The sequence below is a fragment of the Petromyzon marinus genome, chromosome 69, assembly GCF_048934315.1.
Source record: "Petromyzon marinus isolate PM22_M1 ecotype Great Lakes invasive population chromosome 69, UKy_Petmar_22M1.pri1.0, whole genome shotgun sequence".
NCBI classification, from domain to species: domain Eukaryota; kingdom Metazoa; phylum Chordata; class Hyperoartia; order Petromyzontiformes; family Petromyzontidae; genus Petromyzon; species Petromyzon marinus.
The window spans coordinates 7,419,707-7,443,535 of NC_133735.1; the positions used below are offsets into that span (position 1 = coordinate 7,419,707).

Genomic DNA, 23,829 nt, shown 5'->3' on the forward strand with positions numbered 1-23,829 from the left:
TCACAGTGGCCGTGTCAGAGACATTGAGATCCTGGGTGTCTCTGTCTAGCGGGGTTCACAGTGGCCGTGTCAGAGACACTGAGATTCTAGGTGTCTCTCTCAGGGGGTTCACAGTGGCCGTGTCAGAGACACTGAGATCCTGTGTGTCTCTGTCTCGCAGGGTTCACAGTGGCCGTGTCAGAGACATTGAGATCCTGGGTGTCTCTCTGTCTAGCGAGGTTCACAGTGGCCGTGTCAGAGACATTGAGATCCTGGGTGTCTCTAACTAGGGCAGTTCACAGTGGCCATGTCAGAGACACTGAGATCCTCGGTGTCTCTGTCTCGCGGGGTTCACAGTGGCCGTGCCAGGGACATTGAGATCCTGGGTGTCTCTAACTAGGGCAGTTCACAGTGGCAGTGTCAGGGTCTCGAGTCAGCACTCCTGCACCGGGACTTTGCACCCGAATGTCTCGCGGTGACAAACTCCGGGTTGACGCCTCCTCCTCCTCCTCCTCAGCCTCCTTCTCCCACCTCGGTCGCTGCATTGTCTAAGCAGCACCCACACAGAGACTGCCACCAGCAGCACACAGACACACAGAGACTAGCAACAGCACCCAGACACACACACACAGAGAGACTACCACCACCAGCACCGAGACACACACACAGAGACTACCACCACCAGCACCCAGACACACACAGAGACTACCACCACCAGCACCCAGACACACACACAGAGACTACCACCACCAGCACCCAGACACACACAGAGACTACCACCACCACCAGCACCCAGACACACACACAGAGACTACCACCACCAGCACCCAGACACACACAGAGACTACCACCACCAGCACACAGACACACAGAGACTACCACCACCAGCACCCAGACACACACACAGAGACTATCACCACCACCAGCACCCAGACACACACACAGACTACCACCACCAGCACCCAGACACACACACAGAGACTACCACCACCAGCACCCAGACACACACAGAGACTACCACCACCAGCACCCAGACACACACACAGAGACTACCACCACCAGCACCCAGACACACACAGAGACTACCACCACCAGCACCCAGACACACACACAGAGACTACCACCACCAGCACCCAGAAACACACAGAGACTACCACCACCAGCACCCAGACACACACAGAGACTACCACCACCAGCACCCAGACACACACAGAGACTACCACCATCACCACCAGCATGGGAGGTAGTGATGGAGGTAGTGATGGAGGTGGAGTTGGTCTCAAGAAAGAAATTGGACTCCTCAGTGCATGTGGGATAATCATTGGTGAGTGTGGGTGGTGAGGATGGGTGGTGAGTGTGGGTGGTGAGGGTGGGTGGTGAGGGTGGGTGGTGAGTGTGGGTGGTGAGGGTGGGTGGTGAGGGTGGGTGCTGAATGTGGGTGCTGAGTGTGGGTGGTGAGTGTGGGTGGTGAGGGTGGGTGGTGTACACTAACATTGTATACTACATTTTTACTACATTGCATAGTAACATTGTATACTACATTTTTACTCTATTGTATACTAACATTGTATACTATATTGGTACTACATTGTATACTACATTGCATACTACATTGTATACTACATTTTTACTATAATGTATACTAACATTGTATACTATATTGTTACTACATTGTATACTACATTGTATACTACATTCTACACTACATTACATACTACATTGTACACTACATTGTATACTATATTCTACACTACATTGCATACTACATTGTACACTACATTGTATACTACATTTTACACTAACATTGTATACTACATTGTACACTACATTGTATACTACATTGTACATTACATTGCATACCACACTGTACACGACATTGTACACTAACATTGTATACTACATTCTACACTACATTGTACATTACATTGTACACTACATTGCATACGATATTCTACATTGTATACTACATTCTACACTACATTGCATACTACATTGTACACTACATTGTATACTATATTCTACACTACATTGCATACTACATTGTACACTACATTGTATACTACATTTTACACTAACATTGTATACTACATTGTACACTACATTGTATACTACATTGTACACTACATTGCATACTACACTGTACACGACATTGTACACTAACATTGTATACTACATTCTACACTACATTGTACATTACATTGTACACTACATTGCATACGATATTCTACATTGTATACTACATTCTACACTACATTGCATACTACATTGTACACTACATTGTATACTACATTGTACACTACATTGCATACTACACTGTACACGACATCGTACACTAACATTGTATACTACATTCCACACTACATTGTACATTACATTGTACACTACATTGCATACGATATTGTACATTGTATACTACATTCTACACTACATTGTATACTACATTGTACACTACATTGTATACTACATTGTACACTACATTTCATACTACACTGTACACGACATTGTACACTAACATTGTATACTACATTGTACACTACATTGTACATTACATTGTACACTACAATCTTTGGTTCTTTCGGTAAAAGTCATCACGTGGGCAGAAAATAAAATAAGTCACGGCGTTCCGATCGCAACGCGAGCGATCATCGTCAGGTGGAGAACCACAGCAAGACTTTTTTTTCCTGCTGAAGTGGGAGAAGAGAGATGGCGTGGTAAGAGGTGTCACATATACCACACTGTATACTGCACCGTATACCACATTGTATGCAACCGTGACGGTTCGATAGAGGCGCGCACACACTGCTATAGGGAAGGCAACACTATTTACTAACACGACTTGTAATGGCGTTGCACATCGGGTGATGAACTCCGACCTATCCTCGCTGACACTCGACACTCGGGTAACAACCGGCGGGGCCAAGCAGGGAGGTGTGCCTGGGCGTGGTCTGGCCACGCCCACCTCCTTCTCGAGGATTCGAGAAGGTGGTGGGCGTGGCATGGGCGTGGTCTGGCCACACCCACCACCTCGAATCCTCGAGAAGGTGGGTGTGGCCAGACCACGCCCATGCCACGGCCACCTTCTCGAATCCTCGAGAAGGTGGGCGTGGCCAGACCACGCCCAGGCCACGCCCACCACCTCGAATCCTCGAGAAGGCTCAGCCCCCTGGCCACGCGGCCCCCAAGGTCCCCCCGGGGGCCCTCCCCGGGCCCCCCACTTTGACCCGGTCACGTGTCCCACCGGGTTCACAGCGGAGGGCCATGGCGGGCGATGTTGGTGCGTCGCGGGCCGGCACCGGGTTTGGTTGCCGTGCGAGGCCGGCTCCGGCGCAGCACGGCGTGCGAGGCACCGCCGTGCCGGCCCAAGCGGGGCCTGTCGAGCGCCGGGGGTTCGGCGCGGGCGCCAGGCACGGCCCGCGGCGCCGGCCCGCCACGAGGGGGAGCGGGAGAGCGACGGCCCAGGGGCAGGGTCGCCCCCCCCCCCCCCGGGGCCTCGGCGCTCTGGTTGACCCCCGGCAGACACGTGATCCGGAGTGTCCACGGAGGGGCTAGGGGGTGGTCACGTGTCCGGGGAGAGCTCTCGAGAGGGATCGAGAGGGAGCTGGAACGTTCCAGAAGGCGGGCGGGGCCGAGGGCGGAGCAGCCCCGACCCGGGAGGATATCAGGTGGGTCCCCGAGAGGGACCGGGGTTCTTCGACAGCTGGAAGCTCCACGTCTACAAGCTGTAAGCTCCACGTCGCTCCACGTCCTACAAGCTGGAAGCTCCACGTCCCACAAGCTGTAAGCTCCACGTCGCTCCACGTTCTACAAGCTGGAAGCTCCACGTCCTACAAGCTGTAAGCTCCACGTCTACAAGCTGTAAGCTCCACATCGCTCCACATCCTACAAGCTGTAAGCTCTACGTCCTACAAGCTGTAAGCTCCACGTCCTACAAGCTGGAAGCTCCACGTCCTACAAGCTGGAAGCTCCACGTGCTACAAGCTGTAAGCTCCACGTCCTACAAGCTGTAAGCTCCACGTGCTACAAGCTGTAAGCTCCTTGTCCTACAAGCTGTAAGCTCCATGTCCTACAAGCTGGAAGCTCCACGTCCTACGAGCTGTAAGCTCCACGTCCTACAAGCTGTAAGCTCCACATCCTACAAGCTGGAAGCTCCACGTGCTACAAGCTGTAAGCTCCACGTCCTACAAGCTGTAAGCTCCACGTGCTACAAGCTGTAAGCTCCTTGTCCTACAAGCTGTAAGCTCCATGTCCTACAAGCTGGAAGCTCCACGTCCGACGAGGCATCAGCACGTGGTCAGGGACCCGAGCGAGGGTCTGACCCTTCGTAGCGATAACTCCTCCGTATAGTGGAGTTTAGCTGGGTGGTCACCACCCTAGGCTGTATCCGGTGAAGGGGCTGTTACCCTTTTGTGTTAACGTGTTGATGTTACAATAAATGTGATGCCTCTAAAGAGAAATATCTGCGACTCAGTTGGACTCACTACACAACCATTGCCCACGAACATTATATACTACATTGTATACTAACAATACCCACTAACATTGTTTTACTACATTGTACACTTCCACTGCCCACTAACATTGTTTACTACATTGTATACTACCACTGCCCGCTAACATTGTTTACTACATTGTACACTACATTGTATACCACATTGTATACTACATTGTTTATTACATTGTACACTACATTGTACACTACATTGTATACTACCAATACCCACTAACATTGTTTTACTACATTGTATACTACCACTGCCCACTAACATTGTTTACTACATTGTACACTACATTGTATACTACATTGTATACTACATTGTTTATTACATTGTACACTACATTGTGCACTACATTGTATATTACATTGTACACTACCATTACCCACTAACAGTATATACTACATTGTACACTACATTGTTTATTACATTGTACACTACATTGTACACTACCACTGCCCACTAACATTGTACACTACATTGTATACTACATTGTACACTACATTGTACACTACATTGTATACTACATTGTATACCACATTGTACACTACATTGTATACTACCACTGCCCACTAACATTGTACACTACATTGTATACTATATTGTACACTACATTGTACACTACATTGTATACTACATTGTATACTACACTGTACACTACATTGTACACTACATTGTATACTACCATTACCCACTAACATTGTACACTACATTGTACACTACATTGTACACTACATTGTACACTACCATTACCCACTAACATTGTACACTACATTGTACACTATATTGTACACTACATTGTACACTACATTGTACACTACATTGTACACTATATTGTACACTACATTGTACACTACATTGTATACTACATTATACACTACATTATACACTACCATTGCCCACTAACATTGTACACCACATTGTACACTACATTGTACACTACCACTGCCCACTAACATTGTACACTACATTGTATACTACATTGTACACTACATTGTATACTACATTGTACACTACATTGTACACTACATTGTACACTACATTGTATACTACCACTGCCCACTAACATTGTACACTACATTGTACACTACATTGTATACTACCACTGCCCACTAACATTGTACACTACATTGTACACTACCACTGCCCACTAACATTGTACACTACATTGTATACTACATTGTACACTACATTGTATACTACATTGTACACTACATTGTATACTGCATTCTACACTACATTGTACACTACATTGTATACTACATTCTACACTACATTGTATACTACATTGTACACTACATTGTATACTACATTGTACACTACATTGTACACTACATTGTATACTACATTGTACGCTACATTGTATACTACCACTGCCCACTAACATTGTACACTACATTGTACACTACATTGTACACTACATTGTATACTACATTGTACACTACATTGTATACTACCACTGCCCACTAACATTGTACACTACATTGTACACTACATTGTACACTACATTGTACACTACATTGTATACTACATTGTACACTACATTGTATACTACCACTGCCCACTAACATTGTACACTACATTGTTCACTGCATTGTACACTACATTGTACACTACATTGTATACTACCACTGTCCACTAACATTGTACACTACATTGTACACTACATTGTATACTACAATGTACACTACATTGTATACTACCACTGCCCACTAACATTGTACACTACATTGTACACTACATTGTACACTACCACTGCCCACTAACATTGTACACTACATTGTACACTACATTGTATACTACCACTGTCCACTAACATTGTACACTACATTGTACACTACATTGTACACTACATTGCACACTACATTGTACACTACCACTGCCCACTAACATTGTACACTACATTGTATACTACATTGTACACTACATTGTACACTACATTGTATACTACCACTGCCCACTAACATTGTACACTACATTGTACACTACCACTGCCCACTAACATTGTACACTACATTGTACACTACATTGTATACTACCACTGTCCACTAACATTGTACACTACATTGTACACTACATTGTACACTACATTGCACACTACATTGTACACTACCACTGCCCACTAACATTGTACACTACATTGTATACTACATTGTACACTACATTGTACACTACATTGTATACTACATTGCACACTACATTGTACACTACCACTGCCCACTAACATTGTACACTACATTGTACACTACATTGTATACTACATTGTACACTACATTGTACACTACATTGTACACTACCACTGCCCACCAACATTGTTTACTACATTGTACACTACATTGTACACTACATTGTACACTACCACTGACCATTAACATTGTACACTACATTGTTCACTACATTGTACACTACCACTGCCCACTAACATTGTACACTAACATTGTTTACTACATTGTACACTACATTGTATACTACATTGTACACTACATTGTACACTACATTGTACACTACCACTGCCCACTAACATTGTACACTAACATTGTTTACTACATTGTACACTACATTGTATACTACATTGTACACTACATTGTACACTACATTGTACACTACCACTGCCCACTAACATTGTTAACTACATTGTACACTACATTGTACACTACATTGTACACTAACATTGTACACTAACATTGTACACTACATTGTACACTACATTGTACACTACCACTGCCCACTAACATTGTTAACTACATTGTACACTACATTGTACACTACATTGTACACTAACATTGTACACTAACATTGTACACTACATTGTACACTACATTGTACACTACCACTGCCCACTAACATTGTACACTACATTGTATACTACATTGTACACTACATTGTACACTACATTGTATACTACCACTGTCCACTAACATTGTACACTACATTGTACACTACATTGTACACTACATTGCACACTACATTGTACACTAACATTGTACACTAACATTGTACACTACATTGTACACTAACATTGTACACTACATTGTACACTACCACTGCCCACTAACATCGCCCCCCCCCGTGCGTGGCACTGCAGGGAACATCATCGGCTCGGGGATCTTCGTTTCCCCCAAGGGCGTGATGGAGAACGCCGGCTCTGTGGGCGTTGCCCTCCTGGTGTGGATCATCACCGGAGTCATCACCGCCATCGGCGCCCTCTGCTACGCCGAGTTGGGGGTCACCATCCCCAAATCCGGCGGCGACTACAGCTACGTCAAGGACATCTTTGGGGGCCTCGCTGGGTGGGTTGTGTGTGACAGCGATGGACCTCTGGCTCCCACACATCGTTTAAACGTCGTCTTTGTCCACGGAGTACGAAAAGCTTTCCCGTGGCTGTATTGGAGGATATTTCCACCTGGTACGGATACAACTGATCGATGCCCCGGGGCGCGGTCGAGGGATGACTCCCTCTTGGTCGACCGTCTTATGCACGCCGGTGATCCGGCGATTGCCGCTCACTCGGGAGGAGGAGTTGGAGGCGCTGCTGCTGAACCTGGAGCTTGCCACTAAGAGGTGGGGCTTTGCCATCGGCACCCACCAAAACTAAAGCACCTGCCCGGGTATTTTGTGCCATCGGGCACTCCACCCCCACGACTCCCAATCGGTGATGGGGCAGTTGTGGTGAGAGTGGAGAGTTTCCCATACCTGGGCATTGTGCTCATGACCGGCTCCGGTTTGACAGCAGAGGACTCACTGAGAATCAGTCGAGCGGCAATATCTTTTCATCGGCTGCGTAACGCCGTGTAGAAACTCCCTGGTCTGACGTGTCACATGGAGCTTCAGGTCTTCTCGGCCACTGTCGTCATGTCCTCCCTTAATGCTTGCAAAACGTGGACCCTCCTTAATGGAACATCTTCGCCGTTTATAAACATTCAGGCTGGCCTGCCTACGATCCATCCTGGGTTTAACCTGCAGACTGGATTGTGTGAGGAGCTCACAAATCCTTGAAAGATCTGGACAAAGTCCCATCGGTGAGCTCCTCCGGCAGGCAAGCCTGCGTTGGCTGGGTCATGTAGCCCGCATGCCCAGCCACCGCATGCCGAAACAGCTTTTGCTTGGCTGGATTGAGGGGGCTAAACAGGCGTGGCACGGGCTAGAGAAGAGATGGAGTGATGTGGTACAGGAGGACGTGGAGCTGAGTGGACTTGCCGATGACCGGTACCAGCAGTGTCAAGATCGGCCTCTGTGGAGGAGGCTCGTGAAGGACGCTACTGGGCAGTTGGAGGCAGTCGCCCTCCAACAACAACGGAGGGCGGAGGAGCGACGCTCACAACAACGGGCGGAGCGCCGGGTGGCTAAAGCACAGCGGGTTGGCACAGTAGGGGGCACAGGTGGTGGTGCATCGGCCACTCATCTCAGTCATCTCAGTCGGTCGACCCGTGGCACCCGCTGGGTCTGCCAACCGTGACCTCCTGCCGGCGGGCGTTCCGACACTTCGCGTGGCCTTCAACGTGCACCCGGCCTGGCACAGGCGCCGTGGTGACGTCACGGTTGTTGTTGTTGTTGTTGTTCACGTGCGTGTGCGTGTGTGTGTGTTCACGTGCGTGCGTGCAGCTTCCTGCGCTTGTGGATCGCGCTGCTCGTGATCTACCCCACCAACCAGGCGGTGATAGCTCTCACGTTCGCCAACTACGTCCTGCAGCCTCTCTTCCCCTCGTGCCCCGGCCCGGACGTGGGCCTCAGCCTCCTCGCCGCCCTCTGCCTCCGTGAGTCTCGCCGACGGGACGCCGGGTCCGTGGCAACCCGGTTGAGGCCGGCGTTCCCGGTCTCAGGCCTGTGGGAACAATTATTTTGGTGGCAGGCTCAGGCCCAGGCCCAGCCCAGACAGATCAGCCAGGCCAGCCAGGTCAACCAGACCAACCAGCTGGCCGGACCAGCCAGGCCAGCCAGACCAGCCAGGCCATAGCCAGGCCAGCCAGTCCATAGCCAGGCCAGCCAGTCCATAGCCAGGCCAGCCAGTCCATAGCCAGGCCAGCCAGTCCATAGCCAGGCCAGCCAGTCCATAGCCAGGCCAGCCAGTCCATAGCCAGGCCAGCCAGTCCATAGTCAGGCCAGCCAGTCCATAGCCAGGCCAGCCAGTCCATAGCCGGGCCAGCCAGTCCATAGCCGGGCCAGCCAGTCCATAGCCAGGCCAGCCAGTCCATAGCCAGGCCAGCCAGTCCATAGCCAGGCCAGCCAGTCCATAGCCAGGCCAGCCAGTCCATAGCCAGGCCAGCCAGTCCATAGCCAGGCCAGCCAGTCCATAGCCAGGCCAGCCAGGCTATAGCCAGGCCAGCCAGGCTATAGCCAGATCAGCCAGGCCAGCCAGGCCAGCCAGCCCAGCCAGGCCAGACAGATCAACCAGCCAGCAGACCACGTGTCTCTCTCTGTCTTCACGTGCCTCTCTGTGTCTCCACGTGTCTCTCAGTCTCCACGTGTCTCTGTGTCTCTGTCCCCACGTGTCTCTGTGTCTCTGTCCCCACCTGTCTCTGTGTCTCTGTCCGCACGTGTCTCTGTGTCCCCCGTGTCCTCACGCGTCTCCATGTGTCTCTGTGTCTCTGTCTCCACGTGTCCCCACGTGTCTCTGTGTCCCCGCGTGTCCTCACGCATCTCCACGTGTCTCTGTCCCCACGTGTCTCTGTGTCCCCACGTGTCTCTGTCCCCACGTGTCTCCACGTGTTTCTATCCCCACGTGTCTCTCTGTCCCCACGTGTCCCCACGTGTCTCTGTGTCCCCACGTGTCCCCACGTGTCCCCACGTGTCTCTGTGTCCCCACGTGTCCACACGTGTCCTCACGTGTCTCCACGTGTCTCTGTGTCCCCACGTGTCTCTGTGTCCCCACGTGTCTCTGTCCCCACGTGTCTCTATCCCCACGTGTCTCTGTGTCCCCACGTGTCCCCACGTGTCCCCACGTGTCTCTCTGTCCCCACGTGTCCCCACGTGTCTCTGTGTCCCCACGTGTCCCCACGTGTCTCTGTGTCCCCACGTGTCCACACGTGTCCTCACGTGTCTCTGTGTCCCCACGTGTCTCTGTGTCCCCACGTGTCCCCACGTGTCCCCACGTGTCCTCACGTGTCTCCACGTGTATCTGTGTCCACACGTGTCCCCACGTGTCTCTGTGTCCCCACGTGTCCCCACGTGTCTCTGTGTCCACACGTGTCTGTGTCCCCACGTGTCCTCACGTGTCTCCACGTGTCTCTGTCCCCACGTGTCTCTGTGTCCCCACGTGTCCTCACGTGTCCCCACGTGTCCCCACGTTTCTCTGTGTCCCCACGTGTCCCCACGTGTCCTCACGTTTCTCCACGTGTCTCTGTCTCCACGTGTCTCTGTGTCCCCACGTGTCCTCACGTGTCCCCACGTGTCCCCACGTGTCTCTGTGTCCCCACGTGTCCTCACGTGTCCCCACGTGTCCCCAGGTGTCTCTGTGTCCCCACGTGTCCCCACGTGTCCTCACGTGTCCCCACGTGTCTCTGTGTCCCCACGTGTCCCCACGTGTCTCTGTGTCGACACGTGTCCTCACGCGTCTCCACGTGTCTCTCTGTCCCCACGTGTCCCCACGTGTCTCCACGTGTCTCTGTGTCCCAGTGCTTCTCACGTGTCTCCACGTGTCTCTCTGTCCCCACGTGTCTCTCTCCCCACGTGTCCCCACGTGTCCCCACGTGTCTCTGTGTCCACACGTGTCCTCACGTGTCTCCACGTGTCCCCACGTGTCCCCACGTGTCTCTGTGCCCCCACGTGTCCCCACGTGTCCCCACGTGTCTCTGTGTCCCCACGTGTCCCCACGTGTCTCCACGTGTCTCTCTGCCCCCACGTGTCCCCACGTGTCCCCACGTGTCTCTGTGTCCGCACGTGTCCCCACGTGTCTGTGCCCCCACGTGTCCCCACGTGTCCCCACGTGTCTCTGCCCCCACGTGTCCCCACGTGTCCCCACGTGTCTGTGCCCCCACGTGTCCCCACGTGTCCCCACGTGTCCCCACGTGTCTCTGTGTCCCAGTGCTTCTCACGTGGGTGAACTGCTCCAGCGTGCGCTGGGCCACCAGGGTTCAGGACCTCTTCACGGCGGGGAAGCTGCTCGCCCTCGGCCTCATCATCGTCGTGGGATTTGTGCAGATCTGCAGAGGTGGGGACACGCAGTGGCGCCCGTGCCAGGCTAGGTGCACGCCCGCCGGCAGGTCACGGGGGCAGACCCAGCGGGTGCCACGGGTCGACTGACTGACAGATGACTGAGATGACTGGCTGATGCACCACCTGTGCCCCCCCTACTGTGCCAACCTGCTGTGCTTTAGCCGCCCGGCGCTCCGCTCGTTGTTGTGAGCGTCGCTCCTCCGCCTTCCGTTGTTGTTGTTGGAGGGCGACTGCCTCCAACTGCCCAGTAGCGTCCTTCACGAGCCTCCTCCTCCACAGAGGCCGATCTTGACACCGCTGGTACCGGTCATTGGCAAGTCCACTCAGCTCCACGTCCTCCTGTACCACATCACTCCATCTCTTCTTTAGCCCGTGCCGCGCCCGTTTAGCCCCCTCGATCCGGCCGAACAAAAGCTGTTTCGGCATGCGGTGGCTGGGCATGCGGGCTACATGGCCCAGCCAACGCAGCCTTGCCTGCCGGAGGAGCTCACCGATTGGACTTTGTCCAGATCTTTCAAGGATTTGTGAGCTCCTCACACAATCCAGTCTGGTTAAACCCAGGATGGATCGTAGGCAGGCCAGCCTAAATGTTTCTAACCGGCGAAGATGTTCCATTAGGGGGGGTCCACGTTTCGCAAGCGTAGAGAAGGGAGGGAATGACCGTGGCCGAGAAGACCTGAAGCTTAGTGCGGAGCGACAGACGAGGTAGCTTCCACACAGCGTTACGCAACCGATGAAAAGATATTGCCGCTCGACTGATTCGGAGTGAGACCTCTGCTGTTAAACTGGAGCCGGTCATAAGCACACTGCCCAGGTATGGGAAACTCTCCACTCTCTCCACAACTGCCCCATCACCGATTGGGAGTTGTGGGGGTGGAGTGTCCGATGGTACAAAATACCCAGGCAGGTGCTTAGTTTTGGTGGGGCTGATGGTAAGGCCCCACCTCTTAGTGGCAAGCTCCAGTCTCAGCAGCAGCGTCTCCAACTCCTCCTCTGAATGAGCAGCTATTACTAAATCATCGGCATACATAACGTGGTTGAGCAATAGGGAGCCATCCCTTAACCGCACCCGGGCATCGATCAGCACCCCATTGTATCTATACCATATGGAAATCCCTTTGGTACAGCCATCAAAGGCCTCACGAACTACGTGGTCGAAAAAGATGTTAAATATTGTGGGAGCCAGAGGACATCCCTGTCGCACCCCAAGGTGAACAGGGAATGGCTCCGACTCCCAGCCACGTAGTTTTACCCTGGCCCGCTCACCATCATGAAGGTCCTTAATGATCGTGAGCAGAGGGTCAGGGACTCCAAAAGCACGAACAGTCCAGAGGCCTGGCCTGTTCATGGCATCATAGGCCTTGACCAGGTTAATACGCACACACACTGTACAAATACACACAGTATAAATACACACGGCCACATATAGAGCTTCCCCAGGTAGCCTGCGGTGGGCTGGAAGGGCAAGAGCCCCAAGCAAGCGCACACGCACGCCTACACGTGTAGGTGAATCCTATTGGCGCTGTGTGTGTAGGTGAATACTATTGGCGCTGTGTGTAGGTGAATCCTATTGGCTGTGTGGTGTAGGTCAATCCTATTGGCTGTGTGGTGTGGGTGAATCCGATTGGCTTGGTGTGTGTAGGTGAATCCTATTGGCTGTGTGTGTAGGTGAATCCTATTGGCTGTGTGGTGTAGGTGAATTCTATTGGCTCGGTGTGTGTAGGTGAATCCTATTGACTGTGTGTGTAGGTGAATCCTATTGGCTATGTGTGTAGGTGAATCCTATTGGCTGTGTGTCTGTGTATAGGTGAATCCTATTGGCTGCGTGTGTGTGTGTAGGTGAATTCTATTGGCTGGATGTGTGTGTAGGTGAATCTGATTGGCTGCGTGTATATATCTGAAGCCTATTGGCTGTGTGTGTTTGTAGAGGTGAACCCCATTGGCTGTGTGTATATGTGAATCTTATTGGCTGTGTGTCGTTGAATCCTATTGGCTGGGTGTGTAGGTGAATCCGATTGGCTGTGTGTGTAGCTGAATCTGATTGGCTGTGTGTAGGTGAATCTGGTTGGCTGTGTGTATAGGTGAATCTGGTTGGCTGTGTGTATAGGTGAATCTTATTGGCTGTGTGTAGGTGAATCTTATTGGCTGTGTGTGTAGCTGAATCTGATTGGCTGTGTGTAGGTGAATCTTTTCTAGATATAAAGCTTTCGTGACTGCTAAGATCCATAATCTTTGGTTCTATTGGGTAAAGTCACGTAGGTGAAAATAAAATAACAAAAAATCACGACGTTTCGGCCACAACACAAGCGCTGTCCTCCAGACAGTCTCGTCCCTTCACCTGATGAAGGCCGCTTGTGTTGTGGCCGAAACGTCGTGATTTTTTGTTATTTTATTTTCACCTACGTGACTTTACCCAATAGAACCAAAGAGTATAGGTGAATCTTGTTGGCTGTGTATATAGGTGAATCTTATTGGCTGTGTGTAGGTGAATCTCATTGGCTGTGTGTGTTTAGGTGAATCAGATTGTCTGTGTGTGTATCTTAATCTGATTGGCTGTGTGTAGGTGAATCTTGTTGGCTGTGTGTATAGATGAATCTTATTTGGCTGTGTGTAAATGAATCTTATTGGCTGTGTATGTGTAGGTGAATACGATTGGCTGTGTGTAGCTGAATCTGATTGGCTGTGTGTAGGTGAATCTTATTGGCTGTGTGTAGGTGAATCTTATTGGCTGTGTGTAGGTGAATCTTATTGGCTGTGTGTGTAGGTGAATACGATTGGCTGTGTGTAGCTGAATCTGATTGGCTGTGTGTAGGTGATTCTTATTGGCTGTGTGTAGGTGAATCTTATTGGCTGTGTGTGTGTAGGCAAATACGATTGGCTGTGTGTGTAGCTGAATCTGATTGGCTGTGTGTCGGTGAATCTTGTTGGCTGTGTGTTTAGGTGAAACTTATTGGCTGTGTGTAGGTGAATCTTATTGGCTGTGTGTGTAGGTGAATCTGATTGGCTGTGTGTAGGTTAATCTTGTTGGCTGTGTGTTTAGATGAATCTTATTGGCTGTATGTAGGTGAATCTTATTGGCTGTGTGTGTTTAGGTGAATCCGATTGGCTGTGTGTGGAGCTGAATCTGATTGGCTGTGTGTAGGTGAATCTTGTTGGCTGTGTGTTTAGGTGAATCCTATTGGCTGGAGCCCCAGAATGCGTTCCAGGCCTGGCAGGAGCCGACCGTGGGGCTCATCGCTTTGGCCTTCCTCCAGGGCTCATTTGCATACGGGGGCTGGAACTTTCTCAACTACGTCACCGAGGAGCTTGTCAACCCCTACAGGTGAGGGCGGCTCCCACACGGCCATCGTGAACCCCCCGAGAGAGAGAGATACCCAGACCCAGGGCTTGAACCCAGACTCTCAGTGTCTCTGACACGGCCATCGTGAACCCCCTGAGAGAGAGACACCCAGACCCAGGGCTTGAACCCAGACTCTCAGTGTCTCTGATATGGCCATCGTGAACCCCGAGAGAGAGAGACACCCAGACCCAGGGCTTGAACCCAGACTCTCAGTGTCTCCGACACGGCCATCGTGAACCCCCTGAGAGAGAGAGAGACACCCAGACCCAGGGCTTGAACCCAGACTCTCAGTGTCTCTGACACGGCCATCGTGAACCCCCTGAGAGAGACAGACACCCAGACCCAGGGCTTGAACCCAGACTCTCAGTGTCTCTGACACGGCCATCGTAAACCCCCTGAGAGAGAGACACCCAGACCCAGGGTTCGAACCCAATATCTTAGTGTCTCCGACACGGCCATCGTAAACCCCCTGAGAGAGAGAGACACCCAGACCCAGGGCTCGAACCCAGGATCTCAGTGTCTCCGACACGGCCATTATTAACCCCCTGAAAGATACACCCAGACATCGTCAGGATCGGGATCGAACCCACGACCTCCTGCGTACTGTGCGAGGTAGTCAACATCTCAGACTAGGTGATGACGGTGAGAGAGAGAGAGACGCAGACTACAAATATGCAGCAGCAGGGGTCGGCATCGAACCCAACACCTCCTGCGTACCGGGCGAGGTAGTCAACATCTAGCCACCGTGATGATGATGATGATGAGAGAGACACAGACTCCACATAGACCTCCTGTAGACCAGGCGAGGTAGTCAACATCTCCTAGCCACCGTGAAAGATGATAAGAGACAGACGCAGACTCCACATCTACAGCAGCAGCAGCAGGAGTCGTCAGGGTCAGGATCGAACCCACGACTTCCTGTAGACCAGGCGAGGTAGTCAACATCTCCTAGCCAGCGTGATGATGATGAGAGACACGCAGACTCCACATAGACCTCCTGAGGACCAGGTGAGGTAGTCAACATCTCCTAGCCACCGTGATGATGATGAGAGAGACACAGACTCCACATAGACCTGCTGTAGACCAGGCGAGGTAGTCAACATCTCCTAGCCACCGTGATGATGATGATGATGAGAGAGACACAGACTCCACATAGACCTCCTGTAGACCAGGCGAGGTAGTCAACATCTCCTAGCCACCGTGAAAGATGATGAGAGACAGACGCAGACTCCACATCTACAGCAGCAGCAGCAGGAGTCGTCAGGGTCAGGATCGAACCCACGACTTCCTGTAGACCAGGCGAGGTAGTCAACATCTCCTAGCCAGCGTGATGATGATGAGAGACACGCAGACTCCACATAGACCTCCTGAGGACCAGGTGAGGTAGTCAACATCTCCTAGCCACCGTGATGATGATGAGAGAGACACAGACTCCACATAGACCTGCTGTAGACCAGGCGAGGTAGTCAACATCTCCTAGCCACCGTGATGATGATGATGATGAGAGAGAGACACAGACTCCACATAGACCTCCTGTAGACCAGGCGAGGTAGTCAACATCTCCTAGCCACCGTGATGATGATGATGATGAGAGAGAGACACAGACTCCACATAGACCTCCTGTATACCAGGCGAGGTAGTCAACATCTCATAGCCACCGTGATAATGATGATGAGAGAGACACAGACTCCACATAGACCTCCTGTAGACCAGGCGAGGTAGTCAACATCTCATAGCCACCGTGATGATGATGATGATGAGAGAGAGACACAGACTCCACATAGACCTCCTGTAGACCAGGCGAGGTAGTCAACATCTCCTAGCCACCGTGATGATGATGATGAGAGAGACACAGACTCCACATAGACCTCCTGTAGACCAGGCGAGGTAGTCAACATCTCATAGCCACCGTGATGATGAGAGAGAGACACAGACTCCACATAGACCTCCTGTAGACCAGGCGAGGTAGTTAACATCTCCTAGCCACCGTGATGATGATTATGAGAGAGACACAGACTCCACATAGACCTCCTGTGTACCAGGCGAGGTAGTCAACATCTCATAGCCACCGTGATGATGAGAGAGAGACACAGACTCCACATAGACCTCCTGTGTACCAGGCGAAGTAGTCAACATCTCCTAGCCACCGTGATGATGATGATGATGATGAGAGAGAGACACAGACTCCACATAGACCTCCTGTAGACCAGGCGAGGTAGTCAATATCTCCTAGCCACCGTGATGATGAGAGAGAGACACAGACTCTACATAGACCTCCTGTAGACCAGGCGAGGCAGTCAACATCTCCTAGCCACAATGATGATGAGAGAGACACAGACTCCACATAGACCTCCTGTGTACCGGGCGAGGTAGTCAACATCTCCTAGCCACCGTGATGATGATGATGAGAGAGACACAGACTCCACATAGACCTCCTGTACACCAGGCGAGGTAGTCAACATCTCCTAGCCACCGTGATGATGAGAGAGAGACACAGACTCCACATAGACCTCCTGTAGACCAGGCGAGGTAGTCAACATCTCCTAGCCACCGTGATGATGACGATGATGATGAGAGAGACACAGACTCCACATAGACCTTCTGTGTACCAGGCGAGGTAGTCAACATCTCCTAGCCACCGTGATGATGATGAGAGAGAGACACAGACTCCACATAGACCTCCTGTAGACCAGGCGAGGTAGTCAACATCTCATAGCCACCGTGATGATGATGAGAGAGACACAGACTCCACATAGACCTCCTGTGTACCAGGCGAGGTAGTCAACATCTCCTAGCCACCGTGATGATGATGATGAGAGAGAGACACAGACTCCACATAGACCTCCTGTGTACCAGGCGAGGTAGTCAACATCTCCTAGCCACCGTGATGCTGATGATGACGATGATGAGAGAGAGACACAGACTCCACATAGACTTCCTGTAGACCAGGCGAGGTAGTCAACATCTCATAGCCACCGTGATGATGATGATGAGCGAGAGACACAGACTCCACATAGACCTCCTGTAGACCAGGCGAGGTAGTCAACATCTCCTAGCCACCGTGATGATGATGATGAGAGAGAGACACAGACTCCACATAGACCTCCTGTGTACCAGGCGAGGTAGTCAACATCTCCTAGCCACCGTGATGCTGATGATGACGATGATGAGAGAGAGACACAGACTCCACATAGACTTCCTGTAGACCAGGCGAGGTAGTCAACATCTCATAGCCACCGTAATGATGATGATGAGCGAGAGACACAGACTCCACATAGACCTCCTGTAGACCAGGCGAGGTAGTCAACATCTCCTAGCCACCGTGATGATGATGATGATGAGAGAGAGACACAGACTCCACATACACCTCCTGTGCACCAGGCGAGGTAGTCAACATCTCCTAGCCACCGTGATGATGAGAGAGAGACACAGACTCTACATAGACCTCCTGTAGTGCAGGCGAGGTAGTCAACATCTCCTAGCCACCGTGATGATGAGAGAGACACAGACTCCACATAGGCCTCCTGTAGACCGGGCGAGGTAGTCAACATCTCCTAGCCACCGTGATGATGATGATGAAAGAGAGACACAGACTCCACATAGACCTCCTGTAGACCAGGCGAGGTAGTCAACATCTCCTAGCCACCGTGATGATGATGAGAGAGACACAGACTCCACATAGACCTCCTGTAGACCAGGCGAGGTAGTCAACATCTCCTAGCCACCGTGATGATGACAGAGACACAGACTCCACATAGACCTCCTGTAGACCAGGCGAGGTAGTCAACATCTCCTAGCCACCGTGATGATGATGATGATGACAGAGACACAGACTCCACATAGACCTCCTGTAGACCAGGCAAGGTAGTCAATATCTCCTAGCCACCGTGATGATGATGATGATGACAGAGACACAGACTCCACATAGACCTCCTGTAGACCAGGCGAGGTAGTCAACATCTCCTAGCCACCGTGATGATGACAGAGACACAGACTCCACATAGACCTCCTGTAGACCAGGCGAGGTAGTCAACATCTCCTAGCCACCGTGATGATGATGATGATGACAGAGACACAGACTCCACATAGACCTCCTGTAGACCAGGCAAGGTAGTCAATATCTCCTAGCCACCGTGATGATGATGATGATGACAGAGACACAGACTCCACATAGACCTCCTGTAGACCAGGCGAGGTAGTCAACATCTCCTAGCCACCGTGATGATGATGATGATGATGACAGAGACACAGACTCCACATAGACCTCCTGTAGACCAGGCGAGGTAGTCAACATCTCCCCACCCCCCCCACCCCGTTGCAGGAATCTTCCGCTGGCGATCTTCATCTCGATCCCCGTGGTAACGTTTGTCTACGTGTTCGCCAACATCGCCTACGTGACAGCCATGTCTCCAGCCGAGCTGCTCGAGTCCAACGCCGTGGCAGTGGTAACGCGCACAGAGAGAGAGAGAGACACGCAGAGAGAGACAGAGAGAGACACGGAGAGAGAGACACACGCAGAGAGACAGAGAGAGAGAGAGAGAGACACAGAGAGAAACACCCGGAGACACGCAGAGAGAGACAGAGACAGAGAGAGACAGAGAGAGACACGCAGAGAGACACGCAGAGAGACAGAGACAGAGAGAGAGACACCCAGAGACACGTAGAGAGACAGAGAGACAGAGAGAGACACGTAGAGAGACAGAGACAGAGAGATACAGTGGTAACGCGCACAGAGAGAGAGAGAGACACGGAGAGAGAGACAGAGAGACAGAGAGAAACACGTAGAGAGACAGAGACAAAGAGACAGAGAGAGACACGCAGAGAGAGACAGAGAGAGACACGGAGAGAGAGACACACGCAGAGAGACAGAGAGAGAGAGAGACACAGAGAGAAACACCCGGAGACACGCAGAGAGAGACAGAGACAGAGAGAGACAGAGAGAGACACGCAGAGAGACACGCAGAGAGACAGAGACAGAGAGAGAGACACCCAGAGACACGCAGAGAGAGACAGAGAGACAGAGAGAGACACGTAGAGAGACAGAGACAGAGAGATACAGTGGTAACGCGCACAGAGAGAGAGAGAGACACGGAGAGAGAGACAGAGAGACAGACAGAAACACGTAGAGAGACAGAGACAAAGAGACAGAGAGAGACACGGAGAGAGAGACAGAGAGAGACACGGAGAGAGAGACACACGCAGAGAGACAGAGAGAGAGAGAGAGAGACACAGAGAGAAACACCCGGAGACACGCAGAGAGAGACAGAGACAGAGAGAGACAGAGAGAGACACGCAGAGAGACACGCAGAGAGACAGAGACAGAGAGAGAGACACCCAGAGACACGCAGAGAGAGACAGAGAGACAGAGAGAGACACGTAGAGAGACAGAGACAGAGAGATACAGTGGTAACGCGCACAGAGAGAGAGAGAGACACGGAGAGAGAGACAGAGAGACAGACAGAAACACGTAGAGAGACAGAGACAAAGAGACAGAGAGAGACACGGAGAGAGAGACAGAGAGAGACACGGAGAGAGAGACACACGCAGAGACAGAGAGAGACACGTAGAATGACAGAGACAGAGAGACAGAGGGAGACACGGAGAGAGAGACAGAGACAGACACAGAGAGAGACACGCAGAGACACAGAGACAGAGAGACAGAGAGAGACACGCAGAGAGACAGAGACAGAGAGAGACACGCAGAGAGAGACACAGAGAGACAGAGACAGAGAGAGACACGCAGAGAGACAGAGAGAGACACGCAGAGAGACAGAGAGAGAGAGACACGCAGAGACACGCAGAGAGACAGAGAGACACGCAGAGAGACAGAGACAGAGAGACACGCAGAGAGACAGAGAGAGACACACAGAGAGAGACACGCAGAGAGACACGCAGAGAGAGACGCAGAGAGAGAGACAGAGAGACACACAGACAGAGAGAGACACGCAGAGAGAGACACGCAGAGAGACACACACAGAGACACACAGAGAGACACACAAAGAGACACGCAGAGAGACACGTGTCTGACTCTCCCCGTGTCCCCGTGTCCCCGTGTCTCACTCTCCCTGTGTCTCACTCTCCCCGTGTCCCCGTGTCCCCGTGTCTCACTCTCCTCGTGTCTCACTCTCCCCGTATCTCCGTGTCCGCGTGTCTCACTCTCCCCGTGTCTCACTCTCCCCGTGTCCCCGTGTCCCCGTGTCTCACTCTCCCCGTGTCTCACTCTCCCCGTGTCTCCGTGTCTCACTCTCCCCGTGTCTCACTCTCCCGGTGTCTCCCTGTCTCCGTGTCTCACTCTCCCCGTGTCTCACTCTCCCCGTGTCCCCGTGTCTCCGTGTCTCACTCTCCCCGTGTCTCACTCTCCCCGTGTCTCACTCTCCCCGTGTCCCCGTGTCTCCGTGTCTCACTCTCCCCGTGTCTCACTCTCCCCGTGTCTCACTCTCCCCGTGTCTCACTCTCCCCGTGTCTCCATGTCTCCGTGTCTCACTCTCCCCGTGTCTCACTCTCTCCGTGTCTCACTCTCCCCGTGTCTCACTCTCCCCGTGTCCCCGTGTCTCACTCTCCCCGTGTCCCCGTGTCTCCGTGTCTCACTCTCCCCGTGTCTCACTCTCCCCGTGTCTCACTCTCCCCGTGTCCCCGTGTCTCACTCTCCCCGTGTCCCCGTGTCCCCGTGTCTCTATCTCCCCGTGTCCCCGTGTCTCACTCTCCCCGTGTCTCACTCTCCCCGTGTCCCCGTGTCTCACTCTCCCCGTGTCCCCGTGTCCCCGTGTCTCTATCTCCCCGTGTCTCCGTGTCTCTCTCTCCCCGTGTCCCCGTGTCTCACTCTCCCCGTGTCTCACTCTCCCCGTGTCTCACTCTCCCCGTGTCTCACTCTCCCCGTGTCTCACTCTCCCCGTGTCTCACTCTCCCCGTGTCTCACTCTCCCCGTGTCCCCGTGTCTCACTCTCCCCGTGTCCCCGTGTCTCACTCTCCCCGTGTCCCCGTGTCTCACTCTCCCCGTGTCTCCGTGTCTCACTCTCCCCGTGTCTCCGTGTCTCCGTGTCTCACTCTCCCCGTGTCTCCGTATCTCACTCTCCCCGTGTCTCCCTCTCCCCGTGTCTCACTCTCCCCGTGTCTCACTCTCCCAGTGTCCCCGTGTCTCACTCTCCCTGTGTCTCACTTTCCCCGTGTCCCCGTGTCTCACTCTCCCCGTGTCCCCGTGTCTCACTCTCCCCGTGTCTCCGTGTCTCACTCTCCCCGTGTCTCCGTGTCTCCGTGTCTCCGTGTCTCACTCTCCCCGTGTCTCACTCTCCCCGTGTCTCACTCTCCCCGTGTCTCCGTGTCTCACTCTCCCCGTGTCTCACTCTCCCCGTGTCTCCGTGTCTCACTCTCCCCGTGTCTCCGTGTCCCCGTGTCTCACTCTCCCCGTGTCTCCGTGTCCCCGTGTCTCACTCTCCCCGTGTCTCCGTGTCTCACTCTCCCCGTGTCTCACTCTCCCCGTGTCTCCGTGTCTCACTCTCCCCGTGTCTCACTCTCCCCGTGTCCCCGTGTCTCACTCTCCCCGTGTCCCCGTGTCTCACTCTCCCCGTGTCTCACTCTCCCCGTGTCCCCGTGTCTCACTCTCCCCGTGTCTCCGTGTCCCCGTGTCTCACTCTCCCCGTGTCTCCGTGTCTCACTTTCCCCGTGTCTCACTCTCCCCGTGTCTCACTTTCTCCGTGTCTCACTCTCCCCGTGTCTCCGTGTCTCCGTGTCTCACTCTCCCCGTGTCTCACTCTCCCCGTGTCTCACTCTCCCCGTGTCTCCGTGTCTCACTCTCCCCGTGTCTCACTCTCCCCGTGTCTCCGTGTCTCACTCTCCCCATGTCTCACTCTCCCCGTGTCTCCGTGTCTCCGTGTCTCCGTGTCCCCGTGTCCCCGTGTCTCCGTGTCTCACTCTCCCCGTGTCTCACTCTCCCCGTGTCTCACTCTCCCCGTGTCTCCGTGTCTCACTCTCCCCGTGTCTCCGTGTCCCCGTGTCCCCGTGTCTCCGTGTCCCCGTGTCTCATTCTCCCCGTGTCTCCGTGTCCCCGTGTCCCCGTGTCCCCGTGTCTCCGTGTCCCCGTGTCTCACTCTCCCCGTGTCTCACTCTCCCCGTGTCTCCGTGTCCCCGTGTCCCCGTGTCCCCGTGTCTCCGTGTCCCCGTGTCTCCGTGTCTCCGTGTCGTCCCAGACGTTCGGCAACAAGCTACTGGGAGTGATGTCGTGGGTGATGCCGATCTCTGTGGCGCTGTCAACCTTCGGAGGAGTCAACGGTTCACTCTTCACCTCCTCCAGGTGACACCCCCCTCATCTACCCCCCTCATCTACCCCCCTCATCTACCCCCCTCATCTACCCCCCTCAACTACCCCCCCTCATCTACCCCCCTCATCTACCCCCTCTCATCTACCCCCCCTCATCTACCCCCTCTCATCTACCCCCCCTCATCTACCCCCCTCATCTACCCCCCTCATCTACCCCCCCTCGTCTACCCCCTCATCTATCCCCTCATCTACCCCCCCCCTGATCTACCCCCCCTCATCTACCCCCCCTCAACTACCCCCTCATCTACCCCCCTCATCTACCCCCCTCATCTACCCCCCCTCAACTACCCCCCTCATCTACCCCCTCAACTACCCCCCCTCATCTACCCCCCTCATCTACCCCCCTCATCTACCCCCTCATCTACCCCCTCATCTACCCCCCTCATCTACCCCCCCTCATCTACCCCCTCATCTACCCCCCTCATCTACCCCCCCTCATCTACCCCCTCATCTACCCCCCTCAACTACCCCCCTCATCTACCCCCCCTCAACTACCCCCCTCATCTACCCCCCTCATCTACCCCCCCTCATCTACCCCCCCTCAACTACAC

At 52.8% G+C, this 23,829-nt stretch overlaps 1 protein-coding gene across 1 annotated transcript in view; it reads left to right on the top strand.

Annotated features, from left to right (window-relative positions):
• The first annotated feature begins 458 nt into the window (after positions 1–458).
• Positions 459–23,829, top strand: part of LOC116957037 (large neutral amino acids transporter small subunit 2) — a 63,580-nt gene continuing 40,209 nt past the window's right edge. Inside the window, exons 1-7 of the mRNA XM_076055048.1 lie at positions 459–1,303; positions 7,558–7,762; positions 9,075–9,226; positions 11,494–11,619; positions 14,793–14,946; positions 19,286–19,409; positions 23,148–23,251. Coding sequence (XP_075911163.1) covers positions 1,216–1,303; positions 7,558–7,762; positions 9,075–9,226; positions 11,494–11,619; positions 14,793–14,946; positions 19,286–19,409; positions 23,148–23,251 — 953 coding nt within the window. The 5' untranslated portion in view covers positions 459–1,215. The remainder of the gene's footprint in view (positions 1,304–7,557; positions 7,763–9,074; positions 9,227–11,493; positions 11,620–14,792; positions 14,947–19,285; positions 19,410–23,147; positions 23,252–23,829) is intronic.